Below are 23,919 nucleotides of genomic sequence, written 5' to 3'. Positions count from 1 at the left end.
TCCAAAGAAACACATTGTCCTTACCCTAGCATTTTTAAGGCTGATCTGAAAAATTAGTTAAACTTAGAACACTACTAGAGTTCAATCAAATGGTAAAAGTTGATGAGACACCTAGCTCTTTTCCATCCCAGTTACTGCCCCTCCTGTTGCACTGAGTCAGAGAGTCATTAAGAAACTTATTGTCTAGCTACAGATGTGGCTGTCAAAATTGATTCCCATTTCAAGGTTTCTGCAAAACCTGGGAGTTTTGAGTGCTCAGACTCTGAAAACTTCAAAGTTACACTTTTGTACCTGTGGTAGCACTTCAACTTTTTATGAGGTAAGGGGCTTGATCAAGAGCCAAGAACTGCAGGCGAGTGATTCTCACTGTTGCTAATTGAATTGCACTACAGTTTAGTTTATAATACTCATTTACTATAAACTTAAGAAAATAATTAATTAATTCCTAATAGATTTACAATTAATCAAGACTTTCCACACAGAGAGTGTGGGACAAAAAAATATCAGCACAATATCATTCAATTTTGTATTTAACATAACTTACCTAAATTTGTCAGGAAAAGAGCAACCTTTTCATACAGCTGAAACAGAGAAAAAAGAGTCTCTTAGACACGTGGTCGTCTCAAAAATGTAATACCGTTTTCTAGGTAACTACTTTTACCTGTTAGATATGACATTCAGATTGATCCCTGTCATGTTCTGATAATGACTGTAATAAAACTATAAAACGATAATACCATAATGGTATAATCAATAAAGGAACAGTAATAATTGCAAACTTATATTTAACTCCTTTCATCCACAATACATACAGAAAAAATGCTGTCAGTGTTCCTGTTTTACATACACAGTGAAAAAGAGCCTAAGAGTTATTTTAAAACCATAAAGGAGAGCAATAGTGTTTTTGTTTTAGTTACTTTTGGAACATGTATCACACAAATAAAGCCACCCTAAGAATATTCTTTCATTTTGTGGGGTATTTTTTTGATATTTTTGTGTATTTTTGATGCTGAAAGGAATGAAAGTTACTGGGGAGAGAGGGTTCTTCAGAGGAAGTCATTAGTAGTCCTCATGAAAGGTTTGGGTTGGAAGGGACCTTTAAGATCATGTAGTTCCAACCCCCTGCTATAGGCAGGGACACCTCTCCCTAGACCAGGTTGCTCAAAGCCCCATCCAGCCTGGCCTTGAATGCTTCCAGGGTGGGAGCTTCCACAGCTTCTCTGGGCAACCTGTTCCAGTGTCTCACCACCTTCATAGTAAGGATCATCTTCTAATTAGAGACACTTCTTGGCTGATCTCAGTGGTACTGTTCTAAATCCTAAGTGGCACTTACTGATGTTAGCAGGTACCAAGGTCTCCAGCTCTCTGTGAGAATGCTAATTTAATAAAGTTTATAAAAATTAACTTGGAGGGTTTCCACAATTGATATTTGCAAAGATTTTTTGAACCCAGAAAATACATCACCACCATCAGTATCGGTGCTAAGTAATATAATCAGTTCAATTTGCTTTAAATGAGAATAGGGCCCTCCCACAAAATGTTAAATGTCCTTAACTCTTACTGATGCCACAAGGATACCAAAATTCTCATACTTCAGGCTCAAGTACTTATTCCTAAAGTAGGTATAAGCAATATTTCATTACATTTGCAGTTATCCTTACAAAATGTTACTTAAATTGAGTTATATACAATTTACAGATCAGACTGACTGCTTTAGAGCTGAAGTAATCCTGAATTATTTCATCTGTGCTAAAAAACACTTCTTGCTGGGAACTGCTTTTTAGAACCTTCGGTGTAAACAGTTTTGATTCAAGTAATAAGAAAGATGGTTTCTTCTGGGTTTAAAATCATCTCCTAAAGGCAACTGTGGAAGTGCTAAATGTCTAGGTAGTTTATATCCTGATCCCAGCAGGGACTACACTGTTTTATAAATGTACATTGCTCTGCAGATGTGAGTATTAAAACCCTGTGCTGTTACTGTTCCTCATGGAACTGTAAGATTGTGTTATGGATTTCATTAACAACTTCTGGATGAGATTATCTGCTACTGCAGTTTATCACTACTGGTCCCAGAGCACCATTTAGGATAATGTTTCTTTGTTCATATTTTCTATGGACAGAATCATTGGAATTAACAGTTTTTATTAACCTAGGTAAAGCCAATGACTGTTCCCAGGTCAGGTAGAATGACTGACTGGGAGCCATTACTTTTGAAGGTCAGACCATTCTGTACCGATGTATGAGTCAGTGCATTTATCTATCTCCCAGAGCTTCCAGTCTAGAAGTTACCTGTGGTCCAGACCTTTCCCCTGATGTTTAGAGGGGTTGTCAAGTTGTATTAGTATCACTGTCTGTTTTCCAGGTTCTATAGCAGTGAATTCCCTACTGCTCTATAGATCTTGGTTCATTTTGTTTTCATTACTCTGTCTTAGCTTTCTTTCCTACTGCTCTTCTTGAGTCACAGTTTGTATATGAGTCAAGTACCCAACTGTTGATGTGGAAAAAGTTTTTTTTTTCTTTTTTTCCTTTTTTTTTTTTTTTTTTCCTCAAAAGAAATCCTACTGCTGCACTTCAGTAAACTACATTCATCCATTATGGGAAGTGAAGGTTTATGTTTGTAATTCCTCTTACTAATGCAGCTAATGCAGTTTCATATTCTGGGGATCTTTTCTTTCCATGAGCCCATATCCCGTTCTAAGGCTGCGGTGCTTAATGCATGGTAGTGAGCACAAGGCTTAAGCAATGCATCTTTGTAGCGCTCTATTTATTTACTTTTGGAAGTAAAACAAAGTTTCTCAAAAGGCACCTTCAAGCCATTTCCCATTATTTTAATAATTTCTCTGAGCTGTAGAACACTTTGAGAAGCAAATATTTTGTTTGTGCATTACTGCTTTGTTGCTGCTTCACTGTGTATACAATGGTTTATATTGAGAGTTTAGAAATGAATGTTGTACTGACACAGAGCTATACAGCTTTCATTTTATTTCTTCTATGCTTATTGTGTGCTCTAGGTAGATTAAAGAAAATCCCCAAAAGCTGCAGACAACAAACAATAAATCAAAAATAGCATGGAAGAAGAGAGTCTTCAGTACAGATTTAAAGAGAATAACAGCTTCCACCATTTCTTTCTGCCCTTGCTCAAACTGTTGTCCCACCCTAGGCAAAATATAGTCCTAATCTCCAGTCCCTGCCAGTGCCAAGGGAGAAATGAAGTCCCACAGCAAAATTTCCCAGAACCTCCTGCTTTATAAAATGGGCTGTTAAAATTACTTTTTAGATGATGGAAGTGCTTGGATATTGCACAGGCAAGAAAGTAGTTTCCAAGCCAGCACTCAGAAATGTGCAGGCCTGAAATATCACCCCTATAAATTATCCAGAACAAAATCAGTGTTATCTTATGGAGCAAAGCCTAACATGCTTTTGACAAAAAACTCATGCCACTGAGTGCACAGAGAGTCCTGCCTCCAGGACTCAGAGATTTGTAGGCTGATTCTTTCTTTTCCTTAAAATGCATTCTTATAATGGTAACTTACAAAAAACACTTAACCTGAGAGGAAAAGGCCATACATCTCTTGCTAAAAGCAACTAATATAAGGCACATTGCTACTGCAGCAATATTCAGAAGTATCTCCCTCTTGATGGAATGCTGAAAGTTTTCTCCCATTTGATCTATGCTAAATTCTCTTACTGGGGCTGTTGCCACCTGGAAACATCACTTTCTTCTCCATTCCAAGCCCAGTTCTGAACTAGTTTCTGTGTCCACAGTAAGAGAACCTCAGCCAACACCAAGATCCGAATGCACTCAGACCACAGCTCTTCTGTACCCTGGCCAGAGGTCATAAGCAACTCTTGGAACAAGTTGTATCTGTTTGAATCTTGTGTAGTTTTCAGCCTTTCTACTTATAAGCATTCTACATATGCATGCCTATCCTCACTGGTAAACTAGCATGAAAACTGAAGCTGAAATAACAGAAACTAGGTTAAATTAGAAATAAGTTTGGCTACTGTACATAAAAAGGATTATTAAAGTAGTTATTACAAATAAAGATATCAATAAAAGATACTGAAATCTGCAAGCATTAAAAAAATAATAATAATAATTTTTAAAAAGGGCAAAGGATAAAATATGAGCATGGACACGTGTCCCTAGGATATTTCTCAGAACAATCAAATATGTTTTACGTGATGTTCTGGTTTCAGATTTGTACTTAAGTGGTGACTGACGTCCATCAACAAGAATATCACGCCCAGCTTAGCTATGCACTGTGTAACCTCCATTCCCATTGAAGTAAGGATCTGAAAGTATTTGAGTGTACTCTTCAGACTGAGATATCAACCAGCCTGGTGGTTCACTTTGGATATGTTAGTTTTACTCACCACATTCAGTAGCATGATGATGCAAAAGTTGATGCACACTGCAGTCCCTGTAGTTGCAACCTGAGAGTTATTCCTGATTAAAGCCCACTTGAAGGCAGCAAAAGTGCTGACAGTCACAACGCGGTAAATAACAATGCCAAAAACAGCAGCAATCACCACACAGATCTGAAGAAGAAAAAAAACAACAGAGGGAAAAACCTGAAAACTTCTTATAGAGTAGGAGTGAGCTTCTTTCAGAAACTCTGAGAACTAAAGAAAGGAAGAGAAAGACTTTTAAAATAAGCTAGCATTGGTTCTAGAGGAAGGCTTCTACATGAATATTCCTCCTTTTAATTTTTCATAATACAAAAAACCTATAAAATCATATTAAAATATATATTTTAGTTATAAACATTTTCTTGCCATATAAGAATGGACAAAATGACTCTGAAGACTAACCATGCTGTTTTTGCATCTTATTAGTCACAACATTATTTGACATAATCTCAGTGCAGAAGAAAAGCTGGGTGTGTGTGAATATGGAGGGTTAGTTTATTTGATCCACTGCTTACACACTGGCAGCCAATAGAAAGCTAGAGGATTGCCTCCAGACTCCCTGCACAGCGGTGAGAAGTTGTTTCCTTCTCCTTTGGTAACAGGGAACCATTAATCTTGTTCAAGCTGCATTTATAACTGCACTGTGTGTCAAAGATCTGAGATTTTGAGAAATGTTCTAACAGTTTTGTTTACCGTATCTATCTCCTGTGCTTAAAGCTAAACTTTTTAAGGGATATTTTCACCTAAAAGGGGAAAAAAACATTTTCCTAGCTCATTGGAAGCCCATGCTATGTCAACATTAAAACTGCCTTCATTGAAACAAAGCCTCATCTTGAATCAATAGACAAGACTTGTGGAGCACAGAATTCAGAACCAGGCACTCTGGTAATTTCAGCAGCAGTTTCTGAGCTGCATCACCTACCTGGCTCTCTATAGTTCCTCAAGTTATGCCAATTTAGTATTTTCTAGACACGTAGAAAAGTTTGAGTAAATTCAGCTTGGATCCAAATTAATCCTGTCTGTGTTTTCAAGACAATCCTACTGCTACAACTGTTACATGAATATCAAGGAACAGCCTCCACCTCCTCCATGGCACCTCTCTGTCACTCTGCATGTCTACATGGGGAGGATGATGAAATTCAGTCATCTGAAGTTGATGCCTAAATGTGATATCACTGTTCCAGCAATTGTATTGTTACATATAGATCTATGCTTACAGCCTTAATATTAATCCCAATTTTGGACCTTGAAGGAAATAAAATTTAACTAATGGCCTCAAGCTGTGCCAGGGGAGATGTAGGCTGGATGTTAGGAAATACTACTTCTCTGAAAGAGTGGTCAGGCAGTGGAATGGGCTGCTTAGGGAGGTGGTGGAGTCACTGACCCTGGAGGTGTTCAAGGAACGTTTGGACGTTGTGTTGAGGGACGTGGTTTAGTGGGAGCTATTGGTGATGGGTGGGTGGTTGGACTGGGGGATCCTGTGGGTCTTTTCCAACCTTGGTGATTCTGTGATTCTGTGAGGCTCAGTGAAGAGTAAACTAGTGTGGACTTTAAAAAACTCAGGATATTTGCTGTGCATAGATTTTCAGCTGGCAGTAAACATGCTAAAGCTTATTAACTTTCAAGCAGTCGTATCCAATATCTCCACACTCTCTCAGCAGAGATTATGATATTTTGTATAAATATAATTTTTAATGATAAATAAATAAAAGTTTTCAAACCATAAAAAATATTCCGGATGCAGACACAATGAGTCTGCTGCATTTATCTGCAAATGCTTGATAAGGCTCTGGCTTTCCGGATATGGGGTTCATTCGTTCTTTCTTGGAGTACTTGGCTTCAAACTGTGGACGTATCTCTTCCTAAAAAACAGACAGAAAGTGTTCATGTACAGCATGTCTAGAAAAGATTCTGTAGCAAACTTCTGATCATTTTTCAGATTGCTGTTACTAAGAATTACGTCTTTGAATTCAGTAGCTGGCACAGCTACTATAAAGGCTGAGCTGGGACACCAGGTACCCGTCATGAGGACTCAAATACATCACTACATCCACAAAACCATATTGGAAGCATTTAGGAAATGTCCCAGTTGGCTACTTATCTAAATAATGCTTTTCCAAACAATATGGCTGCAAGCCATGTTATTTCAAGGTTGGTATCATGGGTTTTTCCAGCCTGGTATTATCCTTCTGATACCAGAATTTTACAACAATGCAGGGGAAAAAAACAACATCTGATTTTTCCAAATCCAATTTCTGCTTGCTAGGTGGTTACCTCCCATTACAAGCACAAGATTCTCATTATTTGAAGCCATGCATCTCAGTATTGCTTGATTCCTTCCTAACTTGGCCAATACTAGTAACATAGCAGTTTGTGGCAGCAGCAGTTTTGAGTTCTGCTTTGACGTGATAACTCTCTTCTGAAACAAAACCTGGGGATTTCTTGGTCTGAGACTTACTTACAACTGTTTACAGCCTTGTTAGGGGACAAAGCAGGATTCACCCTCAGTTCAGAGAAGTCCTCATGTTTTTTAATTGCAGTACAGACATCTCACTGCCTTGTCACTTCTCCCCTGTCTGGCATCAGGGATGCTGCCAGAGACAAGGGAGAGCACCAGGCTGCTAGGACAAACTCACATCTGCTGGCAGGCCATACAGCCTGAATTAAGTTTAACAGTGTTCTGATGCATGATGGCTGTGAGGAAGCACAGAAGCAGCTACTGACTGCCTTTGTAAGTTTTCTGCCAGGCTTCTGCTGTGCCTTCACTGTGACAGGTAAGAGCCCAGACCACCAATTTCCTTTGCTTTCAACACTTCAATGCCCCTTAACTGAACTTTATCTTTCTGAAAGCCACTGATTATGGTTATAGGTTACTCATTCTAATAGCTTAGAAATGAGCAGACTTTGAATGGCTACATTGAAATAGGTGAATGTTATCTGATCATACAAGCCTTTAAAATGTGAATAAAACCAAGATATCTCAAAGTCATGCACCCTTTTTATAAAATTCCTCCAAAAAAACCCAAAAAACAACAAAACAAAAAAACCCAAAAACAAAACCAAAAAACAACCAAACCAACCATGTCTCAGTCTCAAATTCTGAAGGCATTTTCCCAAACCATCTGATTTCCAAATTCAAACAGCAAGTGGATAACCTGTTATTTAAATAAAGATGATAGTCACGTATGCTTAGCTGCAATGTCTGTGTAACTATGTGCTTGGGGGAACTGGCTCTGCATTAGCTAGTAGTTGATCCAGACAAGCTAATATATCTTTTCTCGCTCTAATGCTATGATTAAACTCACAGAAGCAAAATTTGCTTGTGTAACTATATTAGGGAAAATGAGCATGCAAGGAGGCATACAGGAAACAAGCTTCTGAACCTTGGCATAGCAAAACTTATTTGGGATAAACACAAAAGTGAAGTACGTTTCTGTGGAGGGAGGGAGGTACTCCTTACAAGTAGTATTCTTATGTACCCAGAGACATCTAAAAGGACAGAATGTGATGGCATGGAAGAAGGGCACTCAACAGTTGCACTCTGTTGACTGTGCAGGGGCTCTCCATCTGACTTAATGAGACATATACAGGAAACCCTTTCTTCTCTGCAGGCCTCTCTAAGCCAGTGTTTGATTACATTTTACAATCTGCACTATAAGGAAGTCTTATTGCACACACCTCTCCATGAACCTAGGTATCTTCTACAATCTACAGTCAATTCAGATCACGCAAATGCTATTTTTATAGATACATCTCCACACAAAACTGAAACTCTGGTAGGAACCTTCGTACCCGTTTAATGACACTCATCAACAGCCCTGTATCTGGCTCAGATTAATGATATACAGAAAGTGGCATTGAAGAAAAAGTCCACTGCAAATACCGACAGAAGTCATATCTCAGCACAGAGTCCCAGGCACACTGTGCAGTTGGTTTCTTTTTGCACACTCAAGACAAGACCCAGTTACTGTCCATGTCTCCCACCTTTCACCTAATTTACAAGGAAAGGAAATCCAAAGGTGCAGGGCTGAAGGAGTCACAGCACGTTGTGCCTTTGCCCCCAGGCTGGCGCTTAAGACATGCCAGGAATTGTGGCATTACCTACTTGGGTGAAAAGAACCTGGTCAGGAATTCACAAGGTGATGTATCTGTGCAGTTTGAATTCTCCTTCCTGTCATCTTCATTACTTCGTTTCTTTGTCTCTTCTTTTAGAACAGAAATATGATGGCAACATTATAGGAAGCCCTATAAATCTTTTTAACTTCTATCTAATGTTGGTAGGAATTGGCAAATTTCTTTCTGCAGCAAGCCCTTATTTTTCAATTTGACAATGAAAATTAAAACAAGAGAAAGCTAGACATGGCAGCGAATGTTAATACAGATAACAATCTTCATTAATAGAAGCTTGTGACTTAAAATGGTAATTAGAACAGTTTAATTGATTTCTATGAAACAACTAATCAAAGAAGTTGGCTGATTTGTTCAGTGATAACTAAACAGAATGTAGAAAGGGGATGTAATTAGCTCTGGGAAAACAGCATGTTTAGAAGTAAAATATTCACCTTGCAGAACGCAATTCTCACTGACACCTCACTGATAGGGGCTGAGGGACCTGAGATTGTTCAGTCAGGAGAAGGCTTGGGTTGGAGGGGACCTCAAGGATCATTAAGCTTCAACTCACTTTCCGCATGCAGGGCCACCAACCTCCATATCTAATTCTAGACCAGGCTGCCCAGGGCCCCATCCAAACTGGCCTTGGATACCTCCAGGGATGAGCTGGAATCCCAACTTGCAAGTGTAGTTTGGTATAACCATCTGTATAACCATCTTCTGTCCTACCTGCCAGCATTCTTTGTGACTCATCAGCACTGTCAAGAGAAGGCTGCTAATCTCAGGAGAGGTAAATCTATACCAGAGTATTCTTTAAATATAAGAAAACAGTCCTGAAGTATCACCAAGAATCAGCAGATATAAGTACAAACAGTGATAGCCCTGTTGATGTAAGGAAACCAATTTCCAGATGTGTTATTTAAGTTCTCAGCTTATTTTTATTCTCTTACAGTCCCTCCAAGTTACAGTCCTCTGGAGAGGAATATAGACTCTGTGGACTCCTGTACATTCAAATTACACTCAAGGAGCATTTTTCCCATCCTACCCCCTGAAACTTGCTTTTCTCCTGAATCATAAGATCCATTTGTTCCCCATAGATATCAACTCAGTCCTAAGAGCACGGTGTCCTTTCCTGGTAACCATTAAAAGAACAGGTTAGGGCTGTTTTTCACTGTTTAGTTTCCTAACTAATGAGATTTCTTCTACCAACAAGGGATGAATTTAGTTTTTTGAGCTGATTCATCTCTCTCAGTTTGGATTTTGAAAGGTGTAAAGAGGAGAACAGTCCCCCTTGAGAAATTTTCTTCACATTCCACAGGAAAAATCTAAGGAGAAAATGCTTATTTCCTAGTTTATAAAGCTTTGAAAAATGTATATAAACAGATCCAAAAGAAAACTGTGCTTACATGTTTTACAAAATCTTTTTGTATTAAAGATCAGGGAGTAATTTTTTTGTTAATACATACCTCTTCTTCTTCCCAGTCTATCAAGTCCCAGTCATAAGCAATTACTGCTCGCCTTCGTTTCCAAAACTCCAGAAAAACAGTAGCTGGAGCAAACAGAAAGAAAAACACAACATTGTTTTTAAGCCAAGAAAGTGGAAAGTACCATCATATAACTGTTGAATGAAACTATTACATTATTTCTCTGCATAAAAAGGTTTCTTTGAACAGGAAATCACGCCAATGATCAAAACTGCTTTCAAGGTGCATTGCTTTCTAGGGATTACTTTGTTTTTGTGTCAGCTATGATTGAGGCTTTAGAGATTTCATTTAGTTCTAAACAAAGAAGTTCAATTTCTAACCAACCAAGTGAGGGTTCTCAAGGAATAAAATTGTTCCTGTGAGTCATCATTACTAAACATGGCAGACTACTGATGAAGCTAGATGTTTACTGGGGTTACTAGATAAAGTAGTAACCTTCCTTCTTAAAATACTCAGGGATCAGAATCCAGAGGAATCACACTCAGGGGAACATGCAAATCTCTGGACTACTAGCGAGGAAACTGGAATATTTGTCTTACACCTATCTAACGCAGATCACATCTTTTACCCTATATGACTGTGCATACATGGTGTGGCATTAACAGATGATAGTGAAATACTGTGTGCTGAACTACCTTTAATAACAGGGTTCAAGGTACTGTAATATGCTTGTACATGACTGTGCTTTCTTTTTGTAACGGAAAAGAGCAACCAAGGAAGCTCTTTGTCATGCAATCACACATTCATATTCTGGAGATTAATATTAAAGGTTAAGATTAAGATTAAAGTTTTTAAAGAGCGTAGAAGCTGCCTAAAGCTAACTGACATCAACAGAAAGGCTTTTTTAACTATAAGGTTTGGCTCTTGCTTTTAATGCTCAGTGAAAAACATCAGGCTGACAACCATGGAGAACATAAACCTGTTTGCTGATGAACAAGGATAGTACCCACTGTTACTGTGTCACAACAACCTGGCAATAAGTTTCACACATAGTCCTATAAGAGTCTCCTTAATGGACCATCTGCCCTAATGCAGCATGTTAGTAATGACACACTATCATAGCAAGCACTGGAATAAACTTACTGAGAGTGATTTTTTTAAATTTTTTTTTTAAGCCAGTAAGAATGATTAGAGCTTAATGTATTAACCAGTGAAGCTAAATATATGCTTAGAAAATGAACACTGCCTGAAGATATGGTAAGATATTGACAGCATGTTTAAGTAGGTTGTTTTATAGTTTGAAGGCATTTTCATACATAATGACATCTTAAAGCTGGAGTTGTATTACAGCAGGTAACTGGCTACTTTGATTTACTATCATTAAGTCATTTTAGTCTCTTGAGGCTAATATATCTATGACTTTTTGTAATAATCACAGTGTAATTGCTTGGGATCAACAGAACTACTAAGTACTAATGAGGCTCTGGCACTGCTGCTGAACCACCACATTAGCTCATTCTTTGACCTGTCTTCTGCTGGAGCTGCTTCTTTTCTATCAACTCACATTGATTTATTTTGTACAGGCTAAACAAGTAGCTCTGTTCTTTCTGGAGTTCTGGGAGAAACAAATATGATTGAACATCACCATTTCAAGAGCAGCTGGAAACAGGACACAAGTGGGTGTATGAGTCCACAGGTACGAAGCTCTCAGATAGGTCTATGACAAATTATACATATTTTCTTTCTTGCTTTTCACTCACCTGTAGTGAGGAATCTTTATGTACTATACTTGATATAGTACATAATAGTTATATAGTTAGCACCTGTCAGGGTTAGAACATGCAGTTCCTGAAGCTTCTTTCAAAACCTGTTTTCAAATAATTAAGAGGATGATCTGCACAGCTCTGTTTTAACTTTTACTGTGCCAAACTTCCCTCTTCCGGGTCAGGCAGTTTTCCATTGCTTGATATTTTAAAATGTGATATAAATAATCATCCTTGATTCACTGTACTACTGATGTCTTCAAAAAAGCTCTGAATTTTGAAATTTCTCCACTTCTTCTCAAGTAATCACTGATACCCTGTTATCACACTTTGCATTCTTTCCTGACTTTGACAGCATAATGTGAAATAGTTGTATTCAAGGTTCTCCCATTTTCCAATGGGATGTTTAAGCCAGATTCTAAGAATTCTCAAAAAAACCTGCTTGTAATTTTGAATTTCTTGCTGGCCTTAATTCCCAGCTCTTTTGGCAGCTTTTTCTTTATTATTCTTGTCCTGCTTCAGAGTTCAGCCTCATAACTCAAACCTCAGCATCCAAGGAAGAAGACAGTGATACTAACATCAGTCCACTGAGACCTGAGCAAAACATTAGGAGTGATGAATAGCTGGACTCTCTAGTTGGACTTTGCTACTGAACTCCAGGCAATATCCAGAGTAACATCTTGGCACTAGCTTTCCCCAGTACACCAGCTAGAAAAACAAAATTTCTATTTCTGTCCAACTTGTCAACAACATGCTGAAAGCCATCTGATATATCTTGATACTCTCTTCAAATTAGACAGATATGGATTTGACGGGTAGACTGTTCAATGTACAGGGAACCGGCTGTGAGATCATACAGATAGTGGTGGTCAGCGTCTGGATGGAGACCAATGACATGTGGTGTCCCACAGTGATCAGTACTGGGACTATAACATCTTCACTAAAGATACTGACAGTGGGATTGAGTGCACACTCAGCAGTTTGTGGATGACACCGAGCTGTGTGGCACAGTTGACATGCCCAAGGGACGTGATGTCATTCAGAGAGACCTAGACAGGCTCAGGTGGTGGGCCCAGGAGAACCTCATGAGGTTCAATAAATCCAAGTGCAAGGTATGTACCTGTGTTGTGGCAACTGCCCCTATCAGTACAAGATAGAGGTGGAAAGGATTGAACACAGCCCTGCTGAACAGGACTCGAGGGTACTAGCGGATGGCAACTTGACATGAGCCAGCAGTGTGCCTTCACAGCCCAGAAAGCCAACTGTACCCTGGGCTGCATCAAAAGGAGTGCAGTCAGCAGGGAGTGGGAGGTGATCCTGCCCCTCTGCTCTGTGCTGGTAATATGTTATATGGAGTAATGCATCCAAATGTGCATTGCTCAGCACAGGAGAGACATGGACCTATTGGAATGTGTCCAAATCAAAAGATGCTATGATTCTGTGATTCCGAGAATTCTCTCGGACTTTAAGTGATGTTTACTCAGTATGAACATCTTTCTTATATATTCTGTCCTAGGTAAGAATCCAGTCCAGCTGATTAAAATAGAGAATGAGTATTTTCTAGAAACTGGATCTACACTTTTGTCAAGTTTGATGTATCTTCAGGCACACATAAAGTGTGGATGTTTATCTCTAGCACAGAAACACAAAAAATGCTACTCATCATCTCTTTCTGGAAGTTCTGAGCATTTGGAAAACTTTATCAAGACCAGAGATTCTCAAAAGGAAAAATTATTTTCAAATTTCTGAGATGAAACTCTGGGTATAAATCATAATCTGTCCACCAGGAAAGAAAAAATGTTAGTGTTTATAGGGACTTATTGTTTCCCATAAGCAACAGAGATGTATAGCTTTGATCATTTTGGATCATTTCTTTCAACAGAAGTTCCAATATACAGAAGCTTAAAAAGACTACCAGCAAAGTCCTTCATTGGAATCTTTTGTCCTTTGCTCCATCAGTTTCAAGTGAATTACCTTAAGTCTTTTATCTTTGGGTAAACTTTAGAAGTATCACATTTTTCCCTACAACATGATTTATTTTTATTTCTTATGTAGAATTTTACTAAAAAAAAAAAAAAAAAAAAAAAAAAGCTGACATACAATAAGTGAAGTGATGAGTCAAAATATTTTTTGAAGAAAAGTGCATTTCTCTTCCAGTATTGCCTCATTCACTTGAATATCCCAGCCTTACTTTGACCCACTTACCCCACAATGAAGCATTATAAAAGATGGGCACCTGTGTTCCAGAGTACTACAGCCATGATCATAATTCCTCCACTAATCAAGCAGCCCACACTGATATTCGTGGTGACGATTTATATCCCTAGCCTGGCCACAGCAGTTTGCTTATCATTTGGAGAAGCATTTTGACTCTATTTAAAAAGCAAGCAAGTAGCCCACTTTCTCCATCACTGAAGTTGTCCTCAGAGTAAAAGAAAGAAACCAACATTAATACCACCTCAAGCTCAACTTGACCATGAGGCTTCCCAAAACCCAAAGCAAATGCCTGAGACTTCTCCCTCAGGATGGAAGCTCCCTAATGGATCTAAAAAAAGTGAACAAGGTTCTTTGGATAATAAGGCAGTGGTTAATCCCAGAATAATTAGGTAATGTAACATAAGCTGCCTTTTAGCTTTCATTCTCTCTCTCTTTTTCTTTTTCTTTTCTTTAAAAAAGCACTGCCATCTATTTTTTTTATGTTACTGTCTACCAAACTGGATCATCTAGAAAGCTAAACTTTTTACAGCCAATTTTTTGTCCACTTGCCAACTGTTTCATGCTGACAGAAAAAAAACCCAAAACATTTCCACAATGAAAGTGCTATCATTGTCTATTCTCCCCTATGATTTACTGAAATGATGGTAATGCCTGTAGCTGTCAGTAGGCCTACTGCAGACTGAAAATTCTTAAGAGACAAGTAAGCCATCTTATAAATGTAGCACCAGAAAGTCACTAAGAAGTGTGACTTTCCTTATTCTAATGCTGCTTTAACCCTGATGTGTTGAGAGTATCTCCACAATCTCACTATTGTCTCAGCGAAGTGTTATTTTAGAAACTACAGTTTTGCTACAGCCACAGCACTTGCTCATTCTCCAAACCATCAGCCTGTACTCACACCCTTCTCCTGTTCCTGCCTCTGTGTCCATCTCGGTGACAAGCTCACAAGCACAGTGTAAGCCAGCAGAAGCGGGGAAGAAATTTCCTACCACAGCCACTGTCCTACAGCCTCTTCTCAACTAGCCAAAAATAAAGGATAGCTTTCATTGTATTTTTTAGTTTCTTCCCTGTGATGCTGAAGATGCATGGGTGATTAGGAAGAACAAAAACAGTGGTGCAAAAAAATTTCAGTCTAAAGATGTGCTTACCAACATTTAGAAATAGAGGTATATCTCACCAGAGGTCCCTTCCAATCCCTATAGTTGTGTGATTCTGTGATTACTGAAGTTAATAACATTTTCATAGGCTTTAAAATGGAATCTTCTGCTCTCCAAATTTTTCATCGTGCCAAATGTAGCTGTTTCAGCATATGCTCATTTCTCTATTTGTGGGGTTTTCCCTTCATATAACTTATGGTACTTTAATACTATCATTATTAAATGAAATGCTATGAATAGGCTTCATTAGAATATGACCTAATTTATTAAGTCAACTAAGATAAAAACACAGCTTTGGATGCAGGAATCAGGACAGTCAACTAAGCTAATCTATGTTCTCCTTATGGCTCTGACTCCATCCTTCTGGATTATTCTTGCAGTTCAGTAAAGAGAACCACGGATTAAAAGGCAGAATATAAGAATCACTTGGATACATTTCCCAAGCAGTTTGAGATCTGAGTAAGAAGCAGAAAACAACTAAGTGAAGGTAGCTCAGTCATATAGAGTTATGAGATGGAAGCAATTTCTAAGGCACCTCATTAAGACACTTTTAAAGGCACCATCTGAAGTCAAAGAACCCTGGTATACTAAGGACAGGTTTGAAAGACTTTATGTTTTGCCAGAAATTACTGTTTCTTGTCTTCAATTTTGCTTACAAGGTTGCAAAGGTTTATGGTTGAGCCATAAACAGAGTTGTCCTATGGGCAAAATTTAGCCTCTGTGGCAACAGTTAGACCACTCTTGGATCAACTAGTCATTTAAATATATCCTACATTTATTTCATAAGGGTTTTGCTTTAATTACAACCAGGTCACGTGTATCTATTCTTTGCTACCTTTCTGCATAAAAGAACAATATACTAATTCATATTAGTGCAAACAATAAACTGGGCTTCCCTAATCTGCGAGAAGCCCTATGAGCTAACAGAGAATAGGCCTCAGTTCTGACTGATAAACTCCCACCTCCACACACATAAAACCAGAATACAGCTGCCTACATAGAAACTGCCTATTGCATTTTCATTTTTGACATTAAAATAATATCCCATAAAAACCGCTACTGATTTCAACAACATTTTCCTTTTGCAGAAACAGACAAGAATCAAGCCTATATTGTTCTTCTCAGCGTCTGAAAAAAGCGTGCTGGAAATGATAATGACCCATGTTTCATCACAAGCTTTAAGAAAAACATTCTGCAATCATTCATATCAAAACAAAAACTTACCCCACACTGCCATGAAAACAGCAAAAAAGACAGTAGCTCCATTGTCAAAAAGGTGTGTTACCTGATGGGGATATCAACAATTCAATCAATTTATGATAATACAGATTTAATTTTGAATTTTTGTACTTTTGCTTTCCATTCTCTTCATAATATTGTTGCAGTTGTATCAGCCATCTCTCACTTACTTATTTTCTATTTTCCCCTAATATAATTAGCACAGTCATGAGTGCAGCTGGCCTGACAATGAGAACTGAGGATCTTCCCTTGATGTGTGACATACACCTCTCAAAGAACTCCATATTGACTCACTAGTCTCCAGCCTGGCCTGCAACTGACCCCTGTCAACAGTAACTGTGTGCATAATTTCAGACCCAAAGCATTCATTTTATGGAGCCACATAGAAAAGATGGATCATAAAATAAAACTCAATGCCAAGGACACTGTAGCACATGCATGTAGGATGTGACCTCTGGTACTGCTGAATCTGTAAGTGCAAACTGCATTCAGGTGTTTTACAGCCCAAAATAAGTCCTTGTAAAATACAATGGATGTTAACATTGGCTGAATTTGATCTGTCCTTTGAAGATTTTATCTATCAAAGCTCACTAAAGACAATTGCAAAAGGTGAAAGGAATTCTGTTACAAGGGAAGCATTTTTATTTGCATAGTTTAAAGGGTACCTTGGCATAAACGCAGCTGTCTGACAGCCTCATGAAAGGACAGTATTTATCACATATAGGACACATTATGATATCTGTTGCTTGGCAGACTTCTTTACTGAAAAATAAAACAGATAAAAGTTAGTAGTTTGATGCACAGCAATCAGGAATTAAATGGATTGACATGTTTCGCTAATAAAAGTCAGTTACTTATTGAAATGCACTGGTTATTTCTATAACTGAAGCCAAGACATACTTAACTGTATGTGTGTAATTATGGTTTGTTGACTGTTGAAGACTTCAGCATTTGTAGTCCTATGTGGAATGCACAGTTTCTCAAGGCCAACCTAGCAATAGCTCTTTACCATTTCAAGGTTCTCCTTGAGACAGAAGTGACCTTCAGTTGGAGAATAGTAAGAATGAGTGTATATAAGTTTGACTCATTCTTGTGACTTCTCTCAAGGACTGTTTTAAGTGTGCAAGAATACAGAGATATGGAACTCAGAAGAAGACTGAGGGGGTTCTTCATTTGAAAAATGCTTCCCTGAGGTGGCCCTTTGGAAAAAGTCCTTGAAAAGTGAGAAAAATTCCCACTCTTCTGTTGGCTTGTTATGACAATAATGAAGGAGCCCAAGCCCTATTTTTCCTACTTCAAGATAAGTGGCCAGCACCATTGAGAACTGGAGCTGGGCTAGAAACATTACCTCCCACCCCAATTCAGGAACACAATACAAAGGAAGTTCAATATTGGGTATTTTACGAGAACCAAGGAATATTTTCCCGAGTATATAGACAACTATCCAAAACGAAATAATTAGTAATACTTATAAAGAGCCTTAAGATTAATCATAATATCCCACAGCTGTAACTTCCCTTATAAAAGTGTCCACGTTACCTGACTTGGCAGTGGTTCAAAGTAGTGACTCCATACAAAAAGACAAACAATCCAATGAAGGCAGCTGGGAAGAGCATCCCTGTGTACCAGCCTAACCAGGCAAAGTACAGCCCGATTTTCTCACCAAAGTATCGTCTGTTTTAAAATACAACACAGAGAAGTTTCCTACTAATTAGAATAAGTCGTGCCTGTTAATAGAAAACAAATATTTCTATCATATCTGAAGAACAGATTAAAGAGCAGGGCCAATTAAGTTTCTCAATCCACACTGAAAAACCTTCCCATTTCAAAAATGAATCTGAAAATTCACAAACCAGTGTTTGTAATAAGATTAGCAGTGAACTCATGAGAGGAAATACCGAGTTCTTTTTAAAAGCTTGTTCTTTATGTCTGGGAAGCTGGTGGCTTTCTTTGCTTTAGCAGTGCATTGTACTTCCCAAGTAACTTCACTGAAATAATTTTCACCACTAAAATTGATATAACAGAAAAATGACACAAGCCCAAATTATTTCTAAGAAATCTGTCAACGAAAGGTCATTCTGCAATCAAATTTATTTTCACTTGCTTCTTTTTTTTATTATCTCAGTTCCTGGAAGAATAATCACATGATTCTGTTGGGGTGGAGAGAAGATTGAGAGAGGTCTGAAAAGAAATATCTGAATCAATCCTAATATATTAGCTATACTGTTCAAATAGTAACTGCAAAGTGGTGAGGAACTTCTTATTTGCTACATATTCATTAGCATTTTTCATATTTCCAAATGCACTCACACTTTTGCTTATATACCAGTGCATACACCAAGCAAACAAAAACCTGCTGGACTTACCAGCACAGGAACAATCTGTGTGCATTATTCTTTATTTGATTACCATGCACAGTAGGCTGATGATCAGATTGGGATACTTTACCAATCAATCTGCAATTATCACTATTACAATGAAAATTTTAAGAGATTCTTTGCAAGAATGGTTTTAAAGAATGAGGCAAGACAATTTTCTTGCACTTCAGAGACTTTCAAGCCAGCTTAAATGTACATGTCAAGTGAATTTGAAAACAGCTGCTGATGAATACCCATGTTTATACTAATGATGATACTTATGATCTGTCCAGAAACAAAGAGTGAAGTAAGCCAGCTTTGATGGCTCTTTTATGCTACCATAAAACATTTTTTGTCAAACTTTCATTGTCAGGAAAAGCCTTATGATGTACTCCAGAGCTGGAAGCAGTGAGGAAGAGAAAGAGACATTTGGTCAGGAATAAACAAAACAGCAGTTTTCAAACTGGGATGGGCATGATAAGGTTGAATCTCTATGGGTAAGGATTAGGGGTTGGGCTGACAAGGAAACCATCCTAGTGGGGGTCTGCTATAGACTGCCTAACCAAGGTGAAGAGACAGACGTGATGTTCTATGAGCAGCTAGCAGAAATTGTGCCATCAACAGCTCTCTTTCTCATGGGGTATTTCAACTTCCCTGATATGTACTGGAAGTACAATGCAGGCAGAAGAAGCAGTTTAGGAGTTGAGTGTGTGGAAGATGATAACTTATTGATTCTAGTGGGAGGTGTCCTGTTAGAACCCTACTGTTCACAAACAGGACTGGTGGGCGATGTGGAGGTCAGAAGTTGGCTTAGGCAGAGCAACCACAAAATAGAGTTCACTATTCCTGGTGAAGTCATGAGTTGCGCTCATGCTTCACTGGTTGATAGGCACAAGACTGATCTACACTATTTATTATCATTTGAGTTTACCAGCACTGTGTGAGATGCCAAATATTGTCATGTTTCTATTCTATCGTTTGACAGACTCAAACTCAAATTTATAGGCTAAAGAGATGGTAAACTAACAATAACACACTCAGTTCTGACAAGGACAGCAGGTTTGGCTGTGAAAAGACACACTGGAAACTGCTTTTTGAGCCTTCACTTAGCAGTGTTAGTGAACTCTTTGGCCTAATTATTTGGTTGACGTACAGGATGTCACGCTAAGCCTGCTCCACTGAAATAGAAAGTTCACATTTTGAGCTTACTTCATTTGAATATTTATGGTCCTCATTTTCTCCATGTACAAAATTCAAAGTAGAGAAGTGATCTTAATATTAATTAAGATTTAACTTTTTGAATGATTCCCTGTATTCAAGAATGAATGCTTCCCCATTCCACCAGACATTCTGAAAAGTGTTTTTGATAAACTTTATTTTCTATCCTGTTGCACCTTTCCGTCTCTACAGCACTCAAGCTGTAGAAATAAATTGCTATGACTTTTGAGACCTGCCTAGGTACCACATTCAGATCACTACCATGATCATTCCCACCAGTAACTGCATTCAACCACACACTCACCATTCCCAGGAGAAAAAGATGGCTCACAGATTCCTTTGCCACTAAGGTCATGCCACATAAAATGAACAAGCTCTTTGCTTCTTGTCTGTTTACTGTTTATAAAAGAATAATTTCACAGAAATGTCCACAGGTAAGTCAGTTCTCTTACCCATATGCTGGCACTTCACCTAAAACTCAGTTATGTCGGTAAAGATGTCAGGGGATTTTTTTCTAGAGCTCATTACTTATACCTGAATTTCACCTATTATCACTCTACTCATTGTAGACCTCTTTGCAAATTTCCAGGCTTGATGACATTTGCATTTTTGTATCTCATTTCCATAGCATTTCTCAGGCAGTTAGTCATAACAGAAAAAAAGTTGCGTACCTTTGGTAATTCTCCCACAGAAAATTTCCTCCATACAAAATTCTCAAAAGCAGAGAAACCAAAAATCCCCAAGCACCTGACAGAATAATGCATCTCTCCTATCCTTGTATAAACTATACCACTATAATTAAAATAAATAAATAAATAAAATCTCAGTTTCACAGTTTTATGCTGATAAGTGTATTAACCTCCAACACAATCTGCCTTAATGTTTAACTCTTTCTCCCCTTACTCCATTTCAATACCACTGACTTGAAATGGGACAAAATTCCAATCTCTGTATTTAATTTAATAATTCTTTGTTATGCCAAGAGCAATATCATGGGGGAAGAAGGCTTAATAAAAATTTCAAGGAAGTTGTCAGCTTGCAACAAAGACATTATGTTGCTTCCAGATTCATTTAGGTATCTTAACAATTGCTATATAAATATAGATTTCTCCCGCCCTTTCTTGTCCTTGTAAATGAAATGCACAAGGAGCAGCAGGAATCATCTGTGGATAATGTCAGGCAAAGATCTAGGCACAAAGTGTGAAAGAGGTGATCCAGGGCCCTGAGGAGTTACTGCAACAGTTTCCATTGATTTGTGTAATCTCCAGGCATACAAATATAGGAAGTCCTGCCTTTTTCCAGTTGCTATTCATCCCAAGGATTTTAAGTTATTCCTGTTAAGTAACTATGAATGCAAAATTCCAACAGGAGTGTAATTAAAATCATGGTACCACAATTGGTGTTTTATAATTATGTCTCTGCAATTGTGTCAAGTCTGTACCTTCATGCTGCTGTGTTTCAAAGCAAAGTGAAAGCAGAATCATGCAATTCCCCTCAAATTACTTTTTCTCATTTATTTCTAGTGACTAGTACCTCTAATAACAGCCAGATGATGAGATTAAATGAAATCTGGAAGACATCAGATTAACAACACCAGAGACATAAGGTTTGTTTTTAACAGCTAAGGAAAACCAAAACAGCATCAACATCAATGGTTGGTTTAATTTACCATTGTGGTAAAGTAATTTTAAGGTAGAATCACCATATCAGTTAATAAAAGCATCATTTTGTTATCTTCACCTAATTTACTCCTTAGCTTTTCTAAAGTGTTTTTTGAAGGGAAACATCAGCTAGCAGCAGTGAGCTCTGGCCAGATGTCTGTAGAAGAATTAACATCCATCCACTCCTTTTGTACAGATGGCAAAACTACTCCCTTCAAGCACAGCCCACACAATTGTTCTGGGAAAAAGAACAAAGAAGTTGCTCCTGCTGCAGAGTTGGTAAAATAAAAGCTTTTGTTTAATGCATGCTTGCTGAGATACATCCAAGTGAAATGAACATTTGCTGGCGGAGTCAGTTCTTCAAACAAAATCTCCAGCTCACCAGGCATGTGAGCTCCTGAGACTGGCAGTAGATAGAAAAGATTTGGCAGGAACTACAGAAATATGAGGGATCTAACACTCATAAAGTGAGAAGAAGAAGTCATTCCACTCTTTCCCTATAACTCCTCCTTTTGTGCCATTCATAGTCGCCAACGGTGTGCTCCAGGAAGCTAATGGCAAGGCTGGGTTTGAGTGGTAGCTTTCACCCCTGCTGAGCTTGATTGATCTGTTACTTTTTTATTTATTTTCTATTGCAAAATAGTTGTGGAAAAATCTTTGCACTGTCTGATGAAAAGCTAAAGGTTCATACAAAACGTAAGAGATCACAATCAGACTTACTGAGCAGGCTTCTACCAAGGTCCTGTACAATTATTTATTGTTATACTTAAAATGTCCTCCAGTTGCCTGAGGATCACAAAGGAAGTTTAACTAAGTCCTTGATATTGCTTTGCAGCACTTTCACAAGCGAGAAATGTTGATGAAGAACAATAGACCTGACCACTGTGGGCAAATTGTTAAAATAGAAATTATAAAGTTGTTTATATTGTGACACTGTTATTGTATAACTGGAAATTAAAACAACAGCAACAACAACAACAAACCTCTTCACTATAACTGCCAACATCTCAGCAAATCAGTAATTTCCATATTTTGACAAAATTTCTCTATTTCTGTTCAAGCCGGTATATCAAAAAAGAAAAATGAAGCTCTCAGAGGTAAATGATGAGGTACCAATACATTACTTTGTTTTTCTAAAGCATTTAAAAAATATATATGACTAGGTAAAATTATTTAATTATATTTCTCTCTGAATTGTTCTCCGTGGAAACTAAACATCTCCTGTTTTGTGCAATAGATAGGTTTTATATGGCCTTAAACAATAACATCCTCTGACTCCAGGGCACCCTTTGTGAGTATTTCTATCTAGAAATAATTTTAAGAATCAATAAAAAACAAGCATATCTATCAGTTACAGGACTTATTAGAAGAAAAGATAACTGCATGCATAACAATGTTTTCAGTGAAGTGTGAACAACTTGAGACTGTTCACAGGCTTTTGTAGCTTTTCATTTGCCTTTTCAAACAGAAAAAGCTCACTAACGTCCAGCAATATCTCTGCCACTGTGATCAGCAAATTCTATATGTGTATAAAAACTATTTAATTCTCTATTAGTGCATGCAAGCCTATTTGGAAACCTGACTTAAAAGAACTATAATAGTTCGAAGTTATATCTTGGCTTTTTCTGTGTTTCATCTTTGCAGGCTACTTCCAAGAGGAAAATAAATTGAGACTGCAGTGACGTGGCACTGATAGGGAGGTAGTAGAGGAGAAAAAGCAAGCTTTCAGTCATCATTATTGTTGTCAAACACAGTAGCACATGGTGTATGTGAGCTTTTAGCTCTGTATTGTCTGTGAGTTATTACTGAACTTCAACTGGAGTCACTTCTGTGGTTGTTTTTTGGACAAAAATAGGAAGAGCTAATCAGTGAGAGGCTTTTTTATCAAAGCCATACTTTGAGGAAGAATAGTTCCCTCAGTGTGTATCCATGCAATCATGTCTCCCTAGGCTCCACTCTGTTTTTTTTTTCTCTTATTCCACAACTCCTTTATGAGAAGTTATGTTGTCAGAAACCACAATAAGGACACTCCCTTCATATTTACAGCCTCATACAAACCTCTTTATAATTACTTCTTTCAAAGTAGTTGCACCCTGAATGAAATCGTTTTCCCGACCTTATGATCAGTTTCTAGAAATGACATGAATTTACTGAGTACCATGTGGTTCTGAGAGAAGAAAGATAATCTATGCTCATACCACCTAGACTGAAGCATATTAAAAGCATTAAAGTCTTACCTCACTAGATCCAGTGGTTGGTATTTATACCAGACTCCCCAGGAAGCCCAGCACTCATAGAGCAGGTGTCTGTGGTTTTCTGCCCCATGGGTCTTTATTGAATTCTTACTTCTGTAGCTTCCC

At 38.0% G+C, this 23,919-nt stretch overlaps 1 protein-coding gene across 10 annotated transcripts in view; it reads right to left on the bottom strand.

Moving 5' to 3' along the window:
• ANO4 (anoctamin 4) overlaps nt 1–23,919 on the bottom strand; it is a 162,212-nt gene that overhangs the window by 21,042 nt on the left and 117,251 nt on the right. For all 10 annotated transcript variants that reach the window (XR_014943124.1, XM_015859160.3, XM_015859164.3 and 7 more), the window contains 8 exons: nt 23,797–23,918; nt 17,863–17,997; nt 16,989–17,085; nt 16,309–16,369; nt 9,990–10,072; nt 6,135–6,275; nt 4,378–4,542; nt 545–581 (listed from right to left, as the gene is read on the bottom strand). Coding sequence is in view for 9 of the 10 variants with exons in the window: in XM_015859160.3 (XP_015714646.1) it covers nt 545–581; nt 4,378–4,542; nt 6,135–6,275; nt 9,990–10,072; nt 16,309–16,369; nt 16,989–17,085; nt 17,863–17,997; nt 23,797–23,918 (841 nt within the window). In the remaining variant the exon portion in view is untranslated. The remainder of the gene's footprint in view (nt 1–544; nt 582–4,377; nt 4,543–6,134; nt 6,276–9,989; nt 10,073–16,308; nt 16,370–16,988; nt 17,086–17,862; nt 17,998–23,796; nt 23,919) is intronic.

This window comes from Coturnix japonica, chromosome 1 (genome assembly GCF_054131305.1).
Source record: "Coturnix japonica strain WE chromosome 1, WE-NBRP24, whole genome shotgun sequence".
In the NCBI taxonomy this organism is placed as follows: domain Eukaryota; kingdom Metazoa; phylum Chordata; class Aves; order Galliformes; family Phasianidae; genus Coturnix; species Coturnix japonica.
This window is presented reverse-complemented; position numbering and strand designations above follow the sequence as displayed.